Source organism: Ips typographus, linkage group LG1 (genome assembly GCF_016097725.1).
Source record: "Ips typographus isolate SLU linkage group LG1, UJ_Ityp_2.0, whole genome shotgun sequence".
In the NCBI taxonomy this organism is placed as follows: Eukaryota; Metazoa; Arthropoda; class Insecta; order Coleoptera; family Curculionidae; genus Ips; species Ips typographus.
In genome coordinates this window covers 5,104,258-5,126,238 of record NC_138422.1, presented here as the reverse complement: position 1 = coordinate 5,126,238, position 21,981 = coordinate 5,104,258, and the positions used below count along the sequence as shown (strand labels likewise).

The 21,981-nt window shown below is 33.0% G+C and overlaps 4 protein-coding genes and 1 non-coding gene across 8 annotated transcripts in view; 3 read left to right on the top strand and 2 right to left on the bottom strand.

Annotated features, from left to right (window-relative positions):
• Nucleotides 1-921, top strand: part of LOC145740197 (uncharacterized) — a 30,475-nt gene extending 29,554 nt beyond the window's left edge. For both annotated transcript variants that reach the window (XM_081995566.1, XM_081995565.1), the window contains exon 7: nt 45-921. In XM_081995566.1, coding sequence (XP_081851692.1) covers nt 45-154 — 110 coding nt within the window. In that variant the 3' untranslated portion in view covers nt 155-921. The remainder of the gene's footprint in view (nt 1-44) is intronic.
• Nucleotides 922-1,765: 844 nt separating this feature from the next.
• On the bottom strand, nt 1,766-5,095 carry LOC145740199 (uncharacterized). Of its 2 annotated transcripts, XM_081995569.1 has the most exons (6): nt 4,938-5,095; nt 4,500-4,536; nt 2,734-2,947; nt 2,501-2,671; nt 2,326-2,444; nt 1,766-2,273 (listed from the first exon to the last, which is right to left on the bottom strand). In XM_081995569.1, exons 1-6 carry the CDS (start codon nt 4,944-4,946, stop codon nt 1,993-1,995), a joined length of 831 nt encoding a protein of 276 aa, XP_081851695.1. In that variant the 5' UTR covers nt 4,947-5,095; the 3' UTR covers nt 1,766-1,992. The 2 variants fall into 2 exon arrangements, with proteins under 2 accessions (XP_081851695.1, XP_081851694.1); XM_081995568.1 differs by lacking the exon at nt 4,500-4,536 and having other exon boundaries at nt 4,938-5,079.
• Nucleotides 4,938-8,496, bottom strand: LOC145740200 (uncharacterized). Of its 2 annotated transcripts, none has more exons than XM_081995570.1 (5): nt 8,275-8,491; nt 7,977-8,217; nt 5,644-5,945; nt 5,371-5,592; nt 4,938-5,311 (listed from the first exon to the last, which is right to left on the bottom strand). In XM_081995570.1, exons 2-5 carry the CDS (start codon nt 8,023-8,025, stop codon nt 5,204-5,206), a joined length of 681 nt encoding a protein of 226 aa, XP_081851696.1. In that variant the 5' UTR covers nt 8,026-8,217; nt 8,275-8,491; the 3' UTR covers nt 4,938-5,203. The 2 variants fall into 2 exon arrangements, with proteins under 2 accessions (XP_081851696.1, XP_081851698.1); XM_081995572.1 differs by having other exon boundaries at nt 5,188-5,311; nt 5,376-5,592; nt 8,275-8,496.
• Nucleotides 8,497-8,995: 499 nt separating this feature from the next.
• Nucleotides 8,996-12,728, top strand: LOC145736102 (nudC domain-containing protein 3). Its single transcript, XM_081990356.1, is given in 7 exon segments — nt 8,996-9,279; nt 9,360-9,568; nt 10,244-10,397; nt 10,400-10,465; nt 10,524-10,647; nt 10,703-10,804; nt 12,521-12,728. Coding segments are annotated over 7 exon segments (858 nt in total). The 5' UTR covers nt 8,996-9,167; the 3' UTR covers nt 12,612-12,728.
• A 299-nt stretch (nt 12,729-13,027) lies between these two features.
• TRNAQ-UUG (transfer RNA glutamine (anticodon UUG)) lies at nt 13,028-13,099 on the top strand. Its single transcript has one exon. It is a non-coding gene; the product is annotated as a tRNA-Gln (tRNA).
• Nucleotides 13,100-21,981: the final 8,882 nt, after the last annotated feature.

The following is a 21,981-nucleotide window of genomic DNA, read 5'->3' as shown; positions in this document are numbered from 1 at the left end:
TCACGCTAGTTTGCTTATTATTAATTATTCGTCATTTTCTTTAGTGTATCCGCAAAAACAACAATATGCCTACGCAGGATATCCAGTACCACCACAACCTTACTCAGGACCATATTATACCACGGGATCAGCGTACGGACCTTATAATTATTAATGAATATACCTAAGAAGCCATCCTTAAAGTAAAACGAGTTTTACCTGAAGTGCAAGAGAGATAACAACCCTCAATAAAATAAAAGTGTACAGTAGTTAAGTAATTACAGACGTGTTTATTAGTAATTTATTTACTAGAAAAACATGGTACATTTTAAATGATATACTTTTAACGCGGTTTGACTGATTTTAGTCGAGTTTCAAAGACTTGAATAATGTAACCGCATGAGATATTTTACAACAAAAATACAAATTTATCTTAATAATATTAAAATGATATTAATTTTTCTATAGAAGATTTGTATATTTATTTATTGGAACAATTAGTTTTAAGTAAATGTATCAATTTAGGCTACAACAATAGGAATAGACAATAATTGTACATTTTATTTAGTGAGTAAAGTGACAGACAACGAAGTTTTTTAATTTATAAAACTCCAAATTATAAAAATGTTATTCAAAGGCAGTAATAATTTTTTTAATGCGCTCACTAAAACATCGAATTGAAAATGAATAATCACTTTCTGCTGTGATAAGCACCTTCAAGCTCGAGCCAACAACAACATGATCATATTTAATTGACAATAATATTAATTATAAGATGATAGCTTTCATGGCAATCGAACAGGTTTTCTATGGAAGTAATCTTTAGTGTTTATGTTTAGGAAAAATTATGCGTGTATTATATAGATATTTTATTTTTTATACCCGACTTACTTTATTTGTTTTTTATTCTGTCTAACCGAAATAAAGTCCATTTTAAAGACATTTTTAGCTTTTGTTGATAATTTTATACTCGATATCAACTCGAGTTATAGATAAAATTGATTAATTGTACTGACATTTTCCGCCTGAGATCTGCATAAAATGTCATAATACGATAACCATCTGAGTTATCTGCATGTGTTTTGCAGTCCGACTAAAAGGTAAATATTGACCACTCTGTAGGTTTTTTCATTTTCTGTCTCGGGGCTTTTCAGCCATGTAGTATTATCTAACTGAGGACAAAAGGTCACATCAGCAAACCTTTCAGGGCTTGAGAATTTAATTAAAGTTTGGACCACCGTTTTTCTGACAAATTCACCATTTTTATAAAATATCTAAGAAACGGTGCAAGATAGGTATAGGGAAGTATTAATTACTAGCCTTCTTGCGAGGAATACAAAAATGGGATTAAAACCAGGGTGTTCCATTTGAAAATCAAAAGTTGATGTTCTTGAAAAATCAAAAGTCCAAAATGTTTTGGAAAAGAGTTTGGACTAGGCTACACTACAAATTTAAGTGAAAAATATTGAGTTGTTCTCTAGATACTTCTAATACACCACCGCAAATCACCCTGTATTCAAATGAAATTTTAATCCATGCAACTCAATATTTTCTAAACCTTTTGTTTTTAACATTTTTTTCCTACTTAATTTTCGAATCAAATGAGATAATAAACTTTACTCTATCGTTGTCTCACTTTGCATTACATGTTGATAACAAAAATCATGTCATCTTATGAACATGTTAACGGCCATTTTCTAAAATGCAGCACATCTAAATAAATAAAAAAAGACTTTACAACAAGACAAACAACTATTAATGCCACATTACAACAAAACCACAATAATGATACAATCTACAAATATTTTTATTTTTTAGACATTCACAATAATAATTATTGTTATAACTGTAATAATTATTCACAAGTCATTAATAGTAAACTTGAATAACCAAATCAAATAAATAAATACTATTATGCTAACTACATAATAAGATCACAATATCACTAAAAATAATCAAAGTAGTGTCAATCATAACAAACAAAAAAACTTTATATCAGACCCGCAAATTTATTTATTCATCCAATTCTTCAATTTTGACTTTGACAAACTCTGAAGCCGGAGTAACTTCCCCTTCCCTGTCATTACACAAACCTGCCAAATCTTTACTCTTTCTCTCTCCACTAAATTCCTTTTCATCACTGTTAGTTTCCGTGTCTTCCTCAGAGTCTCTCTCACTATCAACGTCAGTAAATTGTAAAGAACCTTGCTTCTGATGTTTCTTGTCCATGTGTTTGTCCAATGTCTTTTTATGTTTAAAACGCTTGGGACATTTAGGACAATCAAACGGTTGAACTGTGACATAGTTTTGTCAATTGATAGTGCAATTAAAAATTCGATTTTTTACCTTTATTATGTTTGTACATATGCGCTTTTAAATACTGTTTGGTTTTAAATTTTCTTCCACAAGTGTCGCATTCGAATTTGAGTTCGGTTTCGTGTGCCACTTTATGGACGTACAATCTCCTAAAAATTACCCCTTTATAATTAACCTGTACGTGAATTGAAGGTGTATTTAAAACCTGTTATTTTTGAAAGTTTTGCCACACTGCGTACATTCGAATGGCCGGTCGTCAAAGTGGACACTTGTATGGTTTTGCAAGTTAACTTTAGAGGTATAACTTTTCGAACAAATCAAACACTTGTACTTCCTTTCATTAGTGTGTGTTACAGAGTGTAACTGCAAGTTATACCTGAAAAAGTAGGGTCCTCATAACGTAAATAGTATTGACAAGAGAGCGGATTCTAAAGTTACCTTGAAGCAAATGTCATGCTGCAACTAGGACACTTGAAACACCTGTAATGTGTCTTAATATGATTGTTCAAAAGAAATCGATTTATAAACGTTTTTTCACAAGTCTCGCACTTGTTTTCGAGGCCATCTTTAGTGTGCTGGACTCGAATGTGTTCTTGTAAGTTTTTGGGCTTGTCATAAGCCTTCTGGCAAAATTCACATACTGTCGGTTTTTCTAAAATAATGTATTTTATAAAAACATTTTAAGTAAATGACTTAAACATAAAATAAATAAATACTAAAAGGAAAACAAGCAGTTAGGTTATTTTGTTATGGATTTAAGGGTATTTAGATTAATATAAACTGAAAACGATTCTATATTCATAATAAACTCACTAAAGCCATTTGTATATGTTATAATATTAGGAGAGTTAAAAATGGTGAGGTTTTCTTTTTTGTTTATCAATCCCAATCCTCTGACCGGTTTCGTCGTATTACGGCTCATCAGAGAGGCTATAGGGCTTGATAACCAAAGAACAAATGGGGTTCATCGTCAAATTTACAGAAAACTTTTGTGGCACAAAAAAGAATAATCAGATGTATACTCAAACTATCTCCACAAACATCATGTAAGCCATACTTTAAGGAACTGGGAATACTTACAGTGCCATCTCTATATTGTCTAGTAATGTTTGTTAAAAAATACCCGCATCTTTTGTGCACATGGACATGTATGACAACAATCTTACTTTAGTCACAAGAACAAGGGGAGATTTGAGAATTTTCCAACATCAATCAATCTTTTTTCGAAAGGGGCCACAATACAAAGCATATCAACTGCTTCCTAGTTACCTTAAGTCAATTGAAGATATAAAAAAAATTCGAAAATCTGTGATAAGCTTCCTGTTGGAAAAGTGTCTGTACACATTTGAGTTTAATGCTTTTAATTTGAGTTAATTTTTCACAAACGAAAACACACGAAAAATAAACCTTTTTAAAAGCTCCCCATTTCAAAGCAAATCAACAGATTTTAATGCAGTTTAGACTGTCATTAACTTTGATTTAATGGCTTTGTGCTGACGTAAAAACTTTGACTTTAATTCACTATAACTGTACTGCACAGGGTGGAAAAGAAGCGCGTGCAAAAAAAAATAATTTTCAAGTAGTCCCCAATTGACCAATATATTTTTTTGTTTTAACATAAGAGAGTGTTGCTTAGGCCAATCTCTCGGGACATTTTGGCCGTTTCCCAGTTAACGTGCCTCATGAAATACCGATTTTCCAAAAAATGAGACATAGCAGCGCTCAATCTCGAATTAAAGCAGTAACCCTAATCATCTGTCATTCTAAGTCAGGTGTAAGTCTCATATTATGTAGTACATAATTTTAAGTCAACTCTCTTGACCGCACCACACAGGGTGTCTAAGGACAGTTAAAAGTCTATGCCTGCACAAGACCATAAAAATTACATTGTATTCACAGGTTAACAGGATATGATGAAGAACACTTTAATAATTATACTATGTATTTAAAAAGACTTGTTTAAACCATTCTTTACTTATTATGTTGGAAGGAGTTCATGTTAAACGCTTAAAAATATGACAGTTTCTCTGAACAGTTGGACTGTATAATTTTCAAGTGAAAATTCCCTGACCTAATATCAGCAGCAAATTAAACTATTAGGTTTATGGATTAGAGTTAATATTAAGATTATTAATCGGGTAATATGGATTGTTAAATTGATAAAGTTAGTTACCAACACCAATAAAAAAATTAACAAATCCTACCTTTATCGTAACAACCCTGATATATAGGATAGTAAACCTGAAAATAAACAGAAAACAAAACTAAGAACAAAAATAAAAACAACAAAAAACACTAAAATAAATAACAAAAGACAGTAAAAACAGTATCTAAAAGATTTTCTTCAGATAGATAGCAGGCGCGGTAATAAATCCCTTCAGAAACATTTAATTTAGTCAATTCGTTGATAAAAGCTATGTTTGCAGTTTTACGAGAAATTCGGAAAACATAAAAGATACGAGGTCCGTGAAATTGTTTTGAAAAAGAGCCGCGCGCACGGCCGCAGAGAGTCAAAAAAAGCAAACAAGAGAAAACAACGAAACTCACATTCCTCAGTAGTCAGTACATATAATTTTGCTTTACCAAATAACTCCAACAACTGAATTGATACAATACTCCTACAGAAAAACAGTTAAACTTACCTTCAACATGTTCGGTTTTTTTTGTGCTTAGTAAACTCAGCTTTGTCATAAAAAATCTTCTTGCAAAACTCGCACTCATTTACAATATGACTTCTGTTAACGTGTTTTCTTAACTTAGTCATGTTAAGAAATATTTTGTTGCAATACTGGCATGGAAATTTCAGCTCAGAGTGAGTATTTAAGTGGGCTCTTAATTGGTTTTCATATTTAAATACCTAGAAAATGATTGGTCATTAATTTATAGTTCAGATATTGCTATAATCAAGTTACTTATTGCACAATTGGCAGATTGGTTGTGGTAGAGGCGGTTGATTGGAATGTTTAAGACAATGCAGTCTATATTCAGAAGCAAAGAGGAATTCTTCACCACAAATCTAAAATGCAAAACTTTGCTTTAGTTAAAACAAATATTACACAAAGTTATCACTTTTACCTTACACATAATATCCTTAACTTTCTTGGCATGAGTGTCCAAATGTCCTCTTAATGATCTTTTAGTTTTAAACGTTTTCCCACACTTATCACACTCGAAATTAAACTCAGATATATGGCATTCCATGTGGCTTTTTAATGTGTGGGCAGAAGCAAAACCTTTAGAGCAATTTTCACATTTAAAAGGTTTCAAACCAGTGTGGATATTCATATGTTCATTCAACTACAAAACTTCTAAGTCACAAAAGCAAGTTCAATCATTTTGTAGTCAGACCTTTGTGATTCCCTGACAAAGTAAATGACATATTTTACAAGTTCTCCTCTCAATAGAATGCTGAGCACGGTGGAATTTGTAATCAGCGAACTTCTGAAACACTTCATCGCAGTCTTGACATTTGTACACAGTAGTTTCATTTTCAACTATCTCTCGTCGTTTAGATTCAATAGAATCTTCTCCTGTAGAGTGTTCAATCAATAACATTCTCGCGTTCGCAATCTTTTTGTTATGGTTTTGTAAAGTGTGACAGTCTGGAGGCTCAGACTTTATAAGAACATCACTGGGATTTTGGTTTTGCACTAGTTATAATAAAAAAAAACATTAGATAAGAATAATTATAAAAACGTATTAGTAAAAAGCTATTACATTTGCAATTAATAAAGATTATAAACCAATAGAAAAGTTACTTCTAATAATGCAGGGTGACTTTATGGTAGACTAATGTTCCTACCAGGAAGAAGAAGCTAAAATTAGCCTTCTTTTCGGTGGCATGTTTTCAATATATCAAAATTAACAGAAATAAAAGATGTAATGATGAATCGATTTAAAAATTGCTATAATTTTATAATGTTTAATTGAAATTAGTATGGGTCAAGTTGTCGATGCATTGATAAAAACCCTAAATAGCAATTTTAATAATGAAGATATTGTATATTTGATGCTCAAGTAGGTGCTTATAACATTTTGATGTAGGATTTAGGTATATCTGATGTACTATGCTGCGATTAACTTAACTTAGCTAACGGAATAATGACTATGCACATAGGTAATATTGTTAACTTTTAAATTCATTTTCTGCGAAACTACCGACCGAATTTTTTTCTTTAACGAAAGTATTTCTTATGATAATTTATTCAAAACACAAATTGTAGTTTTTAACTTAAAAGTGCACTCACAAATTTATGTTGTATGTGTAACAACATCAGTTGAATACTTAATAAAATTATTAAAATTAATGGCATGTATCCACCTTTTTTCCAATAAGACTGACAACTATGATTCATGTTTAAATAAAATTAGTCTTTGAATGTCGTTTTCATCGACTTTCCTCCAGAATTCAACAAAAATTTTACTTGAAAAAAGTGGAAGTGTTAACGGTTATCGGAACGGTTAAGATCGCAAATTCCAAATAATATAATAATTACAGCAAAATACTAAACTCTAAAACAAAACTAATAGAGAAACTAAAAAATGCTAATCAAAAATAATTAGCAACATTGGTCATCCAAAATATAATCAATGACACAGAATGTAATAAGTTCAAAATACCTTATGTAGCAACATCATCTAACAAGATTAGAGCAGTATTACAAAACTATACAGAGTGTCCCATAACTATATGACAATGTCTCGGGATCATACAGGAGAGGTAAATATATAAAAAAAAAATTTATAGCTTTGGAGCCCTCTGGCAGCCAAACAAAACAGCCTATCAACACAAACAGCCATATTTTTGGAAAGCCCATTATATTTCTATCCATTGACAATATAAAAGTCTATACAAACTGAATTTGACAGCTACTACTTTAACCTTCAATAATTCAATTATTTTGACAGTTACAGGATGGTTCAATGTATCAATTTAAAGAATACATTTTTCAAATATGTGATCTAATACAAATTTACTTTCATTTTGAACAGAGAATCAGACAAAGTTATAAGAATGAGATGTTCAATTTGAAAAATGTCCTTTTTTAAAATTGATCTCTTTTTTTGACAATCCTGTATCATATATTTATTGTTTTTCTGCACCCACTCTCAGAACAAACCTATATGATTTGGAGACTAAAAATAATAAATTTCACATAAAATGTAAATATCTCAGAACGGATACAGATAAGTGTATGACATTAATACATGAAATATGTCTAGAATTTGATGTAGAATTCAAAAATGCAATAATATACAAGGTGTCCCATTTAAACTAAGCAGCAGTTGATATCTACTTTGGGTTAAATTGTTACTTTTTAATTAAAAAAGTTTTTTTTAGACTCTTATAGACTTTCTCTTATGGTAATTGAGAAAATTAGTTATTGGAAATTATTAGGAATTACAAGGAATTAGTGGGACAAAACTGTACTCAGTGGTTTACCCCTCGACTGCAGATTAAAACTCAGGTCTCACACTCTTCTCATATGTCATGTTTCCACAAATTTTTTGAATTTGAGACTCAGGTGATTTAATTTGTTTTTTACATTGTTTTTTCCTATAGGGCTATATTTGCTATAAATTTAAATTACATTAGGTACATAATCTCTTGTCTTCTACACTTGTTTCAATACTTGCTTAGGAACTATTTTTTAAGGTGTATTTTGTTATTAAGTACTCACAGTTCCTTAGTAGATGATCATCTATGTCATAAGGAATTTGATTGTTCATAAGAAACTGTTTAGGTGAATCTTCTGCAGTGTAATACTATGAACAGAGACAAGTGATGATGTAGATCCCTGCAAGGAACTTGGTTCATTTTTAATTAAAACTTGTTGAAATGGGGTTGTGTAGTGTTCTAATCCTTTAGAAATCTCTTTCATGTTGACTTTACACACCCCTGTGGTATTTATGGTAAAACAGCTAAAACCAATATTAAAAAAAATAATGTTAAGTATGTAAAAAAGTAATAAACCTTACTTGAGAAAAAATCTTTCCATATTTGTATCCAATTTTTTAACATACCAAAATGTTGTTAAAGTGACAAATCTTGTAGTGCCTTGGATATACATTTTAAAACGATATTTTCTTTTAATTCTCACTTATTATTCTCACATAAAACAAATAACAAATACTACAACAACAAATAATCAATAAACAAAAACAATCACCCAATAATAGCCAATTGACGTTTATTTGACATTTGCGACAGTTAGACATCAAATGAGTAGTTCAGATATTGGCTCTATATATAGATGGCGTCTTTTGTCTTAAGGCCTGCTCGCTCGACCCATTATTCAGGTTTTCGCAAAACTACAACTATTAAGACTAACTTGTTAATTCATATCTATTCAGCCAGTGGCAATTGCCTACTTACCCGTTCTCTAAATTGTTAAGAAAATAGACAATATACCTATAGGACTAGAAATTAGTATACTATATATAGTACAACGAGGTTGCATAACATGTTTACTTAATTTGGTTCTAGTACGTTTCGTTTCTAACAGCTGAGGATAATAGTTTCATTCAGTCCCCATTTCTGTGAGATTACATGAGTTACAAAACTGATTAGAGTGTTGTGCTGACATACAAGCCAGACAAATGCTGCGTCTGAGTTGCCTCCAAGGTGATTTGATTACTGAAACGCACACTTTGTACTCAAGCCACTGTCAAATATCAAATAAACTTAACCTAACTTTGTTGTTTGACATCTTTCTCTTTTGTTTAGTGTTGGTTACTGTTTTGTTTGTTTACTAAACTAAACACCAAATTAAAGTTAATGTTAACAAAAATGAGAAATTATAATCTCTAATTGGAAATTTATCAGTTACATGTATTCATTCTATATTTATTTGTTAGTGACAAACTGAAACATGTCAGACTCTTTGCAACATGATGACTTGTTATTCAACATGCTAAAAGAATGTAAAACATTACCTACATTCTTGGATCACATATTTGGATTTCTCAATAGAAGGTAAATATATTTTCCCACTTTTGTCTATGTTAATTTTTGCAGGAATTATAGTTCATATCCTTACATTTGTGTAAACTTTAGAACAGACTTTACTTTGAGACTACTGAGCCAAATTCACCTGTTGGGTTACCAAAAGGACTGGCTGAACATTTAGTTAGAAATGCTTACTTCAAGTGGAAGCCAGTAAGCAAAAAAGAGCAGCCTGAAGAACAGACTGTCTTGTTGGAAAGTGATGTTCCTCAAGTTGTTGCAGAAGAGGTAGTTGTAACTTCTGAAGAAGTTGGTGAGCAAGAATTATAGACTCTATTGATAAAATTCATATTGGTAAGTGTTCATTTGAAATATAAACAGAATTGAAATTATTAATTTACTTAAGACTTGCAAGTACAAAACATAACTTGCAACAAGTATTATACATACTATAAAATTGCTGAATTAAATTTATCTAATACTTTTCATTAAACATAGTTTCAATAAAATTTTGTAAGGTTAGGTTTTTTTATTATGAAAATAACTCATTCTCAAGACACTCAACAGTGCACACAGTTTTATCTATTAATTTTGAAAGATGGGCTCCAATACAATAAATTGATTTTCTATAATTCACTGCAAAAAAATACCAAAACAGGCAAGAAATTACAAGAGAGCCTTTGTACAGATGTTTTGCATAAAACAGTCATAATATTAAGCTATTGAAATATTGACTTCAATAGGTGATGAAATAATAGCCCTGTCGGACATTAAGGTGATTTACGACCGATAATCAAAAACGGCTGCATTTGCGGACACTTCAAAGCAGTGATCTTACTGGTATTATATTCTTTATACTGTGCTTTGGAGTTTATTTTGTATGTACTTTCCACTCTTGAATTATCCTATAATCAATTTGGACTACCCTGTATTAATTATACTTAGTATTACCAATGGTTTGATTAATCTAAAAGTTTTTATGACAGGTTTACCTTGTTTCAGATGACAGTCCGAAAGCAAAGGAAGAACCTAAAGTTAGTCCACTGTTCTCACCCACCAGAATACTACAACGGGTCAATTGTTGACAACTATTGCTGGTCACAATCAATGGTTGACCTGGACATTACTATTCAAATTCCAGAAAATAGCTCTGCAAGAGTCTTAAAGTGACAGTATTACCTCAACAACTTACAGTAAAACTTAATGAAAACATGCTTCTGGATGGTACTACAAAATAGGTTTGTATTTTGAAGTACAGTGACATAAATGAATATTATTTTAGGAGAGTTATGCCAAAAATGCAAATACAACGATGTTGTTTGGTCTGTGGATGGACGTAAATTATTAATTCACTTAGACAAGTGTAAAGATATGTGGTGGGATTGTTTATTAATTTCAGAAGAAAGGTATTTTTTTACTTTGTAAAATATTGGAAAGTACATAATATTAATTTGACTCCAGACTGGATTTGTCTAAAGTAGACTGTTCAAGGCCATTTGAGGAGCTGCCTGAAGAAGCTCAGTCTAAAATTGAAGAACTGGCCTGGAATCAGGAGCGTAAAATGTAAGTATTGTATTTTAATAAATTAATTCGTGAGTATAACATAAAATCAAGGTAAATTAGGAATACTAGATGAAAAAATTGAATTATTACCACAACCGAACTTAACCGATTTAGAATAAATACAAAGCTCAGGGACGCCTTTTCTAAAATAATCAATAAAGTGCGTTAGGGTTCAATTTATTCCTTAGTAACTTACCGGATTTTGGCCTAATTAATTAGTATTTTAGATTAACTTTTTTACATTTGTCTACAAATATTTGATTGGTACATGTATGATCGCATATATCTCATTTATGTGTATCCTTAAAGAAATTGTTGTTTCGGTATTTTATCGGGGGTAATTGCACGAGTGCATAAAAATTATCGATAATTTTGCATGAAAACTTGTTATCTCTTAACTGCATGAGTTTATTTTCCGACCGATTAAAATGACCGAATTTTTCACACACAATGTGGCAACAAATGACACAATGAGCCTTGTGACGGCGGACATTGTCGTGCATTCGCAAACATTTTTCTCCGATATGGGGGCGAATGGTACGAGATTATCTGGCAGATCATGAATGTATCCATGTGCATTTAAAGCTCCATTAACAACCAGCAACTCTGTTCGTGCCCCTAAGCATATTCCACCCCAGATCATCACTGAGCCTCCCCCATAGGAGACAGTGGGAGTAAAATTAACATGTTCATCTTGTTCTCCTCGGCGGTGATATAACCTTTCCCTGCCGTCGATGGAATTAACATAAAATCGACTCTCATCTGTGAACAAAACATTGGCCCACTGATCATTTTCCCAATTTTCGTGCTCCCTAGCAAAGCATAGTCTGTCCACACGATGACGTCGCTGTAGTAATGCTTTCCAAGAGCTTTCTTGGTTCTATAAGCCTTCAAACCAACCGAGTTGTTCTTCCACGTATTTCTTCCAGTTCGCTTCTTAGTTGCGGTACTGTTTTACGCCTATTCAATAATGTTTGCGAGACTATGAATCTGTAATCTCTAGCCGTGGTTGACCGTTTTCTTCCTTGACCTCGTCTCCTCACATATTCTCCCGTTTGTCTCCAATGTCTTAGATTACGATATATCGTAGATTTTGATTTTCCTAATATGTGAGCAACATCGCTGTAACTTGTACCAATTTCAATCAACGCTACAGTTTTTGCCACATCAGTAGAAGCCATATCACCCATGTTGGATTTTTAAGAATCAAAATGATGAATGTTCTTGACTTTCGCTCGACAAGAACCACGGACGTATAGCAAATTTGAATAGGAAACCATGGCAATAGATTACCTCTAAAACAGGTGTGGAAAAATACGATCAATATCCACATTTTCTTCGAAACCCTGTATTTTCTTTAATATATGAGATATCAGAGGGAATAAAAAGGGAAATGTTCAGAAAATAACTGGCTACAATTTGATGTTATAAACTGTTTTCAATTCTCAGTTGTTCTCTCCACAGGGTGTCTCGAAGAGCACAGAAAATTTCTTACTTCCTTTTCGTCCCTGTATATGACATAAAGACAAACCATTTAAAAATCGTAATAAGACAGATGTATTCATGAAGAATCAAGCTACAATTCATAAAAAAGATAATCAAAATCGAGCGAAGGATTAAAGAGGAAATTGATGTTAAACTAAGTCTAAATTTTGACCGTTCCTCTAATTTTGCCGGTGTGTGTATTATTACTAAAGACATAATATTTATTTTTAGGTTAGGTTTATCTACTCCAAATGAAAGGTCAAAAGAAGAATTATTACGGAAAGCTTGGAATGCTGAGGCTCTCCATTTCAGGGCCATTTGACTCAAGCCAGGTGGTTTTCCAATAGTAAATAATACATTGTATATAAACGTTCCATTGTACTCTAGGGAACGTTATTGTTAGTTATTTTACTCTAATAAATAAAGTTTTCGATAATTACCACAATTATTATTATTGTGGTATATTATTTAGCGATTCTGGAAACTATGAACATTTTCCCAGAATTGTTATCTAATTGCCAGCTTGATCGACTAATGTTATGTTATCACATTTTAGATATATTTACAAATATTTATCTGTTTTGACCTAGTCATCTTAAGTACATTTTTCAAGGTTACATAATCGCGCATTAAAATATGCGCTGTTATTTTTGGTTAAGTTCACAAGCACGAACGATGGGTTCCTTGACCTACGCAAAAGATTTATTTTCGTAGTGTTTTTTCAAATGCTGCTCTCGTGGTTCCATGGTGTAATGGTTAGCACTCTGGACTTTGAATCCAGCGATCCGAGTTCAAATCTCGGTGGAACCTAAACTATTGTTTTTATTTTATTTTTATTGAAAACGATACTCTGTTTATTTAGAACGGTTTTAGGTCGGTTTAAAACTATTTAGCGGGTTAGATTTATTTAACTAACCGGTATAGTCGCGGAGAAGGGACTAACTATTATTCTTTAAATGTAAAAAGACTCGTAAAATTATCGGTAAGAATTAGAATTTAGTACTGGACTGGCCATAGGATTGGACTGCTCTACAACCCTATGGCCAGCATTGCAGTTTCTCGGTGTGTCAATCAAAATATTGATTTAAAAAATACAGACGTTTAAGAGCGGATATCTCGAAAACTATAAAAGATATCGAAAAACTTGATTGAATGATACTTAATCTATTAGCAGTAGAAAGTTTAATCTTATTTTGTACAGAGTTAAAGGAGATAATTTCCGAGATAGGAACAAAAAACTGGAAAATAAGACTTTCAAACCCTCTCCTCCAGGTCAAGGACTACGGACGGGGACTTTTAATATGTTCACCTCCTACAACAAGACACAAGAAGTCAAAAATTGTGTTCCAAAACATTTTCGAGAAAGTGGTATAATAAAAAAATGTGAAATAAGTTAATTGAGCAAGTCAAATACTGCTAATCATTAATATACGCATGACGCCAAATCATCTCTCTAATTTGAATTATTTGTTAAACGTTGGGTAATTATTGGTTAAGTGAAAGCGGAAAATATCGATCTTCCAAACTATTGTTATACTGATGAGCAAGCTACGGCGAGTTTTAAAAGGTTATTTATACAAACGCATTAGAACAAGATATATTAATACTATATCATCAATAACAAAAACCACGTCATACCTGACGTGTACAAAACTCTTTCCTACGGGCCACGGGTATTTGACCCCTTTATAGTAGAATATTGGAAACTGGTTTACCTTTAAATAATTAAGTAAGTACTTATACAGTGTCGCAGAGTGTTTATTTATTATTTACACTGATTAATGATCGGTTGCAAGTTGCAATATGATATTTATGGAGTTATAGGTTAAGATAAGTTGAAGCGGAGTCCTGATGAGGACTTTCTCTGTTAGGTACTTGTCTGTCATCCTTTCCAGCGTTTTCATGAGGAAGAGGACGTTAAACTGATAGATCTGAATGATTTGGGCTCTGATATGAAGCAATTTTTCACGAGATCCGAACTGAGCCTCGACCTCAGAATGCGCATGATCAGATGTTATACCTATTATAATTATATCCAAAATGTGTGAAAATACGAAGGGTTTTTATTTTTTTAATTATTTGTATTTTTTTGGAAACTAATACATGAACATTAGGCTACCGGTTAATCGGGTCGTTCTTGATTGATTAATGTCAACTTCTTACAATCCAATATGGAAATAAACACATATTTACCGAAATGCTATTTGGGATTAACATATTTTTACTCACCGGGAGGCCCCGCCGTCCCTCGCCCCTTGTGCAAGACACCACGCTTATAGCAATCATCGCCTCGGTGCTATCATTTGCTGCGTTCACTCTATGACCTGTGGAAACTGTTTAAACGATTCTCCTCTCATGTACATGAGTGCACCACCTTGCACATGATAATCATTCCTGCTTGTCACCCTCTCTCACTATCTCTAGGGTACAATCAACGATTAGCCTCATAATGCTCAAATGCTTATCACATAACCTGCTGACAGTTCACGAGACATAAGTTAGCCACACTTAAGCCCGTCTTCCATGCACTAAGGTGCATTCTCTGCACTCACACTACATATCTTATGTATAGTGTGCCTCTCTACACTACTAATCTCTGGTAATGTCTCAACAGACATACCCCTCTCATGTTACGCATAATTACATTCTAACTACTTGTTCTCCTCTTAATAACAAATGGTCTTCAATCTACACATGAAACAAGTAGTAAATACACTACAACTACACAGTAGCATAACCCATGTAAATATAAAAATTAAACACTCGCAAAACATGATCCGCAACTACAGAGTACCACCTTGTATGAAGTGTTTACTGGGCCATTGCCAAAACCAAACTTCCAGTACCAGAATTTTCCCAAGACGAGGTCCTTTCGGACATCAGTTTACTATCACTCAATAGACAATGACTATCTCAACCATGTCGTTTTCAAAGAAAATACACTATAAATATTACTGGCTAACATGGGCTTTATTTCAAAATTGGTCTGTTTTACAGTTTCAGGGAATATAAATTATTCACCAACAAAAGCATATTTTACAGATCAAAATTTTACATAAAAATAGCAGGTTTTTATTTAAAAATCAGTTTGGTAGTTGTGTCTTTTATAGTGACCATCCTGTATAATAGTGTATTACTGGAAAATATGTTGGAGTCACTTCACACGAAATCATGACATGTTAAAAATAATCTTTTTTTTTTGGGTTTATAATAAAACGTTAAGAAAACATTGTAAATAAGACACCATATCAAGTAACTGTATCCGAAATGTAGGTATTGCAACAACGGTTCATAAAAAAATAACTGCATTAAACCACTTGGAATAATCAGTGATAGCTACATTAATGATGGTGCAACTTTTGATTCGAAAGTGCGGAACATCTGTATCGTCTGCATCTGCATGAGTCAAAAACTAGGACGAAGAAACTTTTCCATTAGGTCAGAAGGTGATGTGGAACAATAACAAAATGACAAGGCAATCTTCCATGATACACTTTCACCGGCAATGGTCCGCCCGAGATGCGAAGATCAGTGAAAGTTGCCGTGAAAATATAAGCGACCCAATGAAGAAACGATGTTACGTCAATTTTAGGTTTAAAAGCGACCTTGGTTGTCTCGTAAACGCGTTTATTTGGGTTTTAATTCTGCTTCTTTATTTTCTTATTTTGAAAGAGAGAGGCAGTTTATTTATTGAACAAGTCCGTTGGTGGCACACCTACGCAAGAAATTATGGTTTCTATTTCTGCGTTTGTTGTAGTTTATAATTACGGTGAACAGAAGAGTGTTTATTGTAGTTACCACCGATCGTGGAAATGTAAATGACATTTAAATATTGGTATTACGAGGGGTGTGATCTTTTAAATTTAACGCAAAAGTCAGATTAACCACAATCATTTTACTATTTTTAACTTCCTGTAAATTAATTGAAACCGCAGTAAACCACTTACTATATTTGGTCAAACCCAGACCGGCCTGAATGAAAAATCGTGTTTTGGTTTATTATTGCGCTATTAAAAATAATGCTATTTAAAGTATTTCACTATACAAGGTGACTTAGGTTTGCGTAATCAGTCAGTAACAATGTTTTACTATTTATTCTATTATTTGCAGTTTTCACCAACCAGTAGTGATAGGCTTATTAGGGTGCGCATTATAATAGTATATTATTAACGGAGGTCGTACAGAGAAAGAAATAGAGGACAGAATTATAAAAGGAAAAAAGGTGATAGGCTGCCTGAACTCGATCCTGTCCAAATGTATCTCTCGAGAAAAGAAGAACTCTCTATACGACTCAATATTCAAAAGTATAGTGTTAGTATAGTTTAGAGCGCCGGCTACTATCTTTAGAAATGGACTTTTGACGTAGATCAGCAGGAAGGTCAAGATTGGAAAAAATAACGAATGACAAAATTAGGGAAATTATGAAGGTAGAGACAACTATAGTAGAAGAGATCCAAGAAGACACTAGAATACCTAAGCAGATCCTCAAATGGACGCCGACAGAAAGCGGAAAAGAGGAAGACAAAGGGCGACATGGACCAGCGGAATAGAGAACCAGGGGACTGGGAAGACAGAAGAGTCTGGAGGCTAGGAACCGGAAAGCGAAGGACGCTATGAAACCGGTTATGTATGCTATATATGAAAAAAAACATCAAATGATTGCTTCAAAATGATGAACAAGCATACCAAGTTTCATATGAGTTTTATTTTAGTTTATTAATTTAGATAAAAAAATCTTTCTTAGACTTAATCTTTCAAGTATCCTACAATCAATTTGAACCACCCTGTATAACAAAATTTTAAACATTACTCGTCACGGTTTTTTTATCGTAATCAGCCCTGTATATGTGTTTAACCTTTATTTTCTTCGACCTTAACATTCGGCCTCAACAGTTACAAAAATACTTCGGTAATTAGTCTGCGCTAAAATCAGTAAGGTTTCTTATTAAAGATAATACAACAATAAAATCGGGAATTTTAAACAGTTGCATATAAATACAAAATAATCAGTATTACCTTGTGTATTATTTATAGCCGTCCAAAACTGACTAACTATTGTTAACTTAGATTGTTAATATGAAACCCCCATATAACCTCGAAATAATCTTTGTTACACGTATTTGTTTGTCCGACTTCCGACAGCGATGTGAAGGCTTCTTGAGTTCAACATCCCAGTAAGGCTACACATGCTGGAATAATTTTAAATATAATAGTCGTGTTAATTTTTTCTGAATACATTATGCAATCCCCGACTATAGTTCGGTAATTAGTCAAATCAAGTCGTGAGGTTGTTCTGTTTTACAACAAAAAAATTGGATATTGATAGGTATAAAAAATGTGATAGATTTGCCTGATGGCCAACGAACCAACTGGTTAATTTTTTACGGTTGCTTCTTTTAGCAACATAATTTACGGATTAACTAAATTGTTTTTGAAACTCTTAATTAAATAATCATAAAAAAATACACTTTAGATTTACTTTCTCTTGATCGTTACCTTTCTCCAGTTTTAACACCACAGTGATCGAACGACATTTAATATTTATACAACATATTATCGTACAAAAAGAATTTGAAAGTAACTGGTTTTTCCTTGCATAAATTAAGGACACATACAAAATAGTGCTTTAGTGATAAAGTTAGCATATAGATCTAAGCATAAAGTAATTAATAATAAAAATGTTTTCTTATTTCAGATTACATATTTATAATACTTAAAATAAAACAGTGTCAATGCTCAAGTAATAAAAGCCAACAAATCTGTAGGAGGACGCGGCTTACACAAACCAAAAAAGGAAATATATAATCATCATTTAGATCAGTTTCTGCATTGCAGTATGCTATAATATTATTCAGCACGATACGTTTTTACTTTAATTAACAATAGTTTTAGCTCCTCTTTACTTCTACCTCTTCTTCTTCTTGTGCCATCTTCATCTGATTTTATTTGCTGCAGCCCGAAATAGATCCATAAATGTCATTCCTGTCCATTTTCTTAGATTTCGGAGCCACAATATTCGTTTGACCTGCATAATAAGCTGAAGTGGGCTATATTTTTGGTTTCACATAACATGTCCGAAGTATGAAATTTTGCGTTCTTATGGTTTTTTGATTACCTAAGTTTAAAACCTCATTTTGTTTTTTCACACGCTGTAGGACGGCTTTGATGGTTACTTGGTAAATCCTTCTAAGTTTGCGTGAGTTGTTGGCTCTGAGGTGCAAGCCTAATGTATTTAAACTGCACAGCACGCTTTTCATGCGATTGAAAGCTATGTTCTTCTCAATTCGAATCTTAATTTCATTTATTTGTTCCCATTTGTTTTTAACGTAAATACTTGACAGGGTAGTTTATCAATGTAACCGTTCCCAGTTGGAAGCCGTTTGCGTAAAACTGACCATCAATATCTTGTTTGCTTCATATCATAACCTTTGTTTTATTTGTGTTTAGGCGCAAGTTTTGCAAACTTCTATTACTCTGTCTATTAGTCTCTGGAGACCCTCAACAGTGTCTGAAATCAGGACTGTGTCGTCAGCGTACCTTAGATTATTAATAATTACGCCTTTTAGTAAAATACCGTCATTCGTATTTTCCAAGGACTCTGTAAACAGTCTCTTGGAATAAACAGAGGAGAGAGCAGATATTCAAACTCTTTAGAGAGCGCATTCTCCACCCGAACACGAGCCTTTTGTTTCCAGTAAAGGTTAGATAGATGCGGACCGCTTTTTAAGGTGGTAGCCTTACTGAAACCTGGTAGACCTGCGGAGGGTTAGATATAATGCGGCCCGCTTTTTAAGGTGATAGCCTTACTGCAACCTGGTAGACCTGCGGATAGCCCAAAAAGCTACAGGCCAATCCTATAAACTACTGGAGATAATTGTCCACGATAGAATCAGCTCAGAGGTCCTGGAGACAATACCAGATGAGCAGGCAGGTTTTCGGCTAAAACAAACTTATGCAGACCAGGTTCTCTCACTCACCACAAAACCTAAAACCTCAGCTGCATTCATCGATATCTCAGCAGCCTATGACACCGTTTGAAAGGAGGGAATGCTCTGCAAGCTTCTCAGAAAAATCCCTCCCGACAAAAAATTAAGAAGTTTGTACCTTCATTCCAATAAGTGCAAACCCACACAATTTTTGGACATCCACGTATATTTTTTTATTCAGTTATATGTATCGTTAAAAGTAAATATCTTTGAAACGTATACCATTATTAAGTATCTATATGAAAAAGTTAATATAGCCACAAAGTGTTAAAATAATGAAGCTTCTGTCATCTTCCGATATAACCGGAGGTCTTCATCTTGAAAATAAGAAATAAATTAGGATAAATAATAAATCAACTTTCATATGCTTCTTAAATTCACAGTGTATAAATGTGTCAAGCATCTTAATTTGGTCGAATCCAACCGTGATTCAGCATAGTTTGAAAACCGATATGACATACATAATATATTCTATAATCTAACCTTTAATGAATCATTCAGGCGATCAGCCAAGAAAAACGAGCAACGGCAACATAGAAAAAGCCACTTATAGTTTATAAATTTGCAATAGCATTGACCATGTTTCACGGTCCGATGCTCGGGGTCAATGGAAACATTTTAAACGGCATGTTTTAATTAATTTATACTGGAAAAAAGTCCAATTTGTTCTACGCAGACTTATGACAACAGATTTAGAGGACAAACAAATAGAACTATTGTTTTTGATGTAGACGGTTATTTGTTTTACTTCCTACCTCGGGGTTTATTTTACTGATGTTTTTATGCGTGTATTATTTCGACATGTTTTATGGGTTGATTATTTCTGTAACAATGTTTATTTATAACGTTATGTTTTAAAGATATGTTACTGGATCTGGTCATATAATCTTAATAATGCAGATACTTGAAATAATTGACCCATACTTTGTAATTTCAAAATGTCGTTTTAAATGTGGCAACAATACGGAACTTCCGTACTAAAAGCACTAGCATTTTAGTTACGATACTGGTATAGTAAAGTGACTTAATGAATTTAAAATAGAGGAGAAATAAACTATCTAGGAAGGAATATTTAATTCATTTCCGCGACATTATTATTACTAATTTTAACGAATTATAATTTTATACATTTAGAGCTGTAGTGTGAGTATACATATTTCCTTTTTCATTCCCTGGATATTTTTTGCCAATATTGCGTCGTCGAACCTTTCCTTCCTAGAGTTCTTCATTCTTAGATATTTATATCTTTTGTAGTGCTTAATTTTCTGTTCCTTTGCTAGTTGCTTGCTTTTATTACATATTTAGAGTTTTTAGAAATAATGGAGTAAAATAAGCATTTGATGTTTTAGTTATGTTAACTTAGGACATTTTCTTTCCAAAAATATAGAATAATCAGCGTCAGCTCTTTTCTCCTTCATCGGATAACATTCTAGATGATTATTTGAGATTTTTGATTTTTCAAGACTTCATCAGAAGCATCATCTTCTTCTTAGTCGTTTGCTCGGTTTCGAGCATCGTGAATATGTGATGTGTGTATGCTTTCCATTCCTGTCTATCCTCTCCCATCTTGAATGTTTGGGTGAGGTTTGGAAGACCTCAGAAACGATGGCTTGACGATATCAAGAGAGTGGTAGGTCGACACTGGACCCAAACTACACAAGACAGGATGACGTGAAAAGCATTAAGAGAGGCCTATGTTCAGGAGTGGATCAATAACGGCTGACATAGAAGCAGAACAAATTAACGTTTAGTCACTGCTTATCTGGTCAATGGTAGTTGACCACCTAAAGGTCAAAAAACTGAAAGATGAGGTGATGGAACCAAGACTAAACATAAATTCAACAAATATGTACTGTTTTTGTACCATTTACACAAATGAAGAAGCTAGAACCAAAACCTCTGATCCTGAATGGTACACAAATTAAATTCTTGGAAGAAATAAACATTCTAAACCTGCGATCCTAAACTTTCCTGAACAAATACATAACAAAGTTACAGTGGCATATTACAGAGTTGCCGCAGGGCATAAAAGACTTGGGAAGAACGTTTGGTGACATATTCATGCTTCGCAAAAAGACCAAAAACAAACGACAAATGTTTATCTTACGACCGCATACAAAACCTTCACTATTCAAAGAGCTTTAAAGCAAATTCAAACTTGAACTTAAACTTGACTGTTATTTATTCCTAATTCTGCCACCGCAAATGTTGAAATAAATACATCGTTCAGCGAACAGTCAGGTTGCCGAAAAAATCTACGAAAAACATCACAATACGTTGGATAACCTTTATTTGCACCGGGTTTCTTATAATAACCTTGTATTGAAATTTTGACTTTGATGTTTTTTAGATTTCACAGGCAAATGTCACATTCAAAGCACGAACAACTTATTTCAGCACGCGGTGAAAAAGTAAAGCCAAATCAAGCTATTACTTGTAGGTATGATAACTTTTTTGATTGTTTAAGTATAAGTTTGTTATTTTTAACGTCTTAAATAAATCAACAGATAATGTGGAGGCTGTTTTACATTGTTGTCATTTTCTACGCCCATCTTCTTGTAATGAATGGCAGTTCATATGGAATTGTGAAACGATCTAATACCAAATCTTTACTAATGTGTTTCAGAATTTCATAACATGCTCTGCTTTACTAGCACATATTAAAGACAACCACTATTAAAGTATTGCAAGGACTTGCTTATTTCA

Excerpts from the sequence above, each read along its gene's own strand:
- LOC145740199 (XM_081995568.1), bottom strand. The coding sequence starts at position 5,016 with ATGAGTGCGAGTTTTGCAAGAAGATTTTTTATGACAAAGCTGAGTTTA. Across the intron at positions 2,672-2,733 it reads AGCATGACATTTGCTTCAAG|GTATAACTTGCAGTTACACT; the intron begins GTAACTTTAGAA and ends CTACTTTTTCAG. Across the intron at positions 2,445-2,500 it reads AAAACTTTCAAAAATAACAG|GAGATTGTACGTCCATAAAG; the intron begins GTTTTAAATACA and ends GGTAATTTTTAG.
- LOC145740200 (XM_081995570.1), bottom strand. The coding sequence starts at position 8,025 with ATGAACAATCAAATTCCTTATGACATAGATGATCATCTACTAAGGAAC. Across the intron at positions 5,593-5,643 it reads TTTGTCAGGGAATCACAAAG|TTGAATGAACATATGAATAT; the intron begins GTCTGACTACAA and ends GAAGTTTTGTAG. Across the intron at positions 5,312-5,370 it reads TTAAGGATATTATGTGTAAG|ATTTGTGGTGAAGAATTCCT; the intron begins GTAAAAGTGATA and ends TTTGCATTTTAG.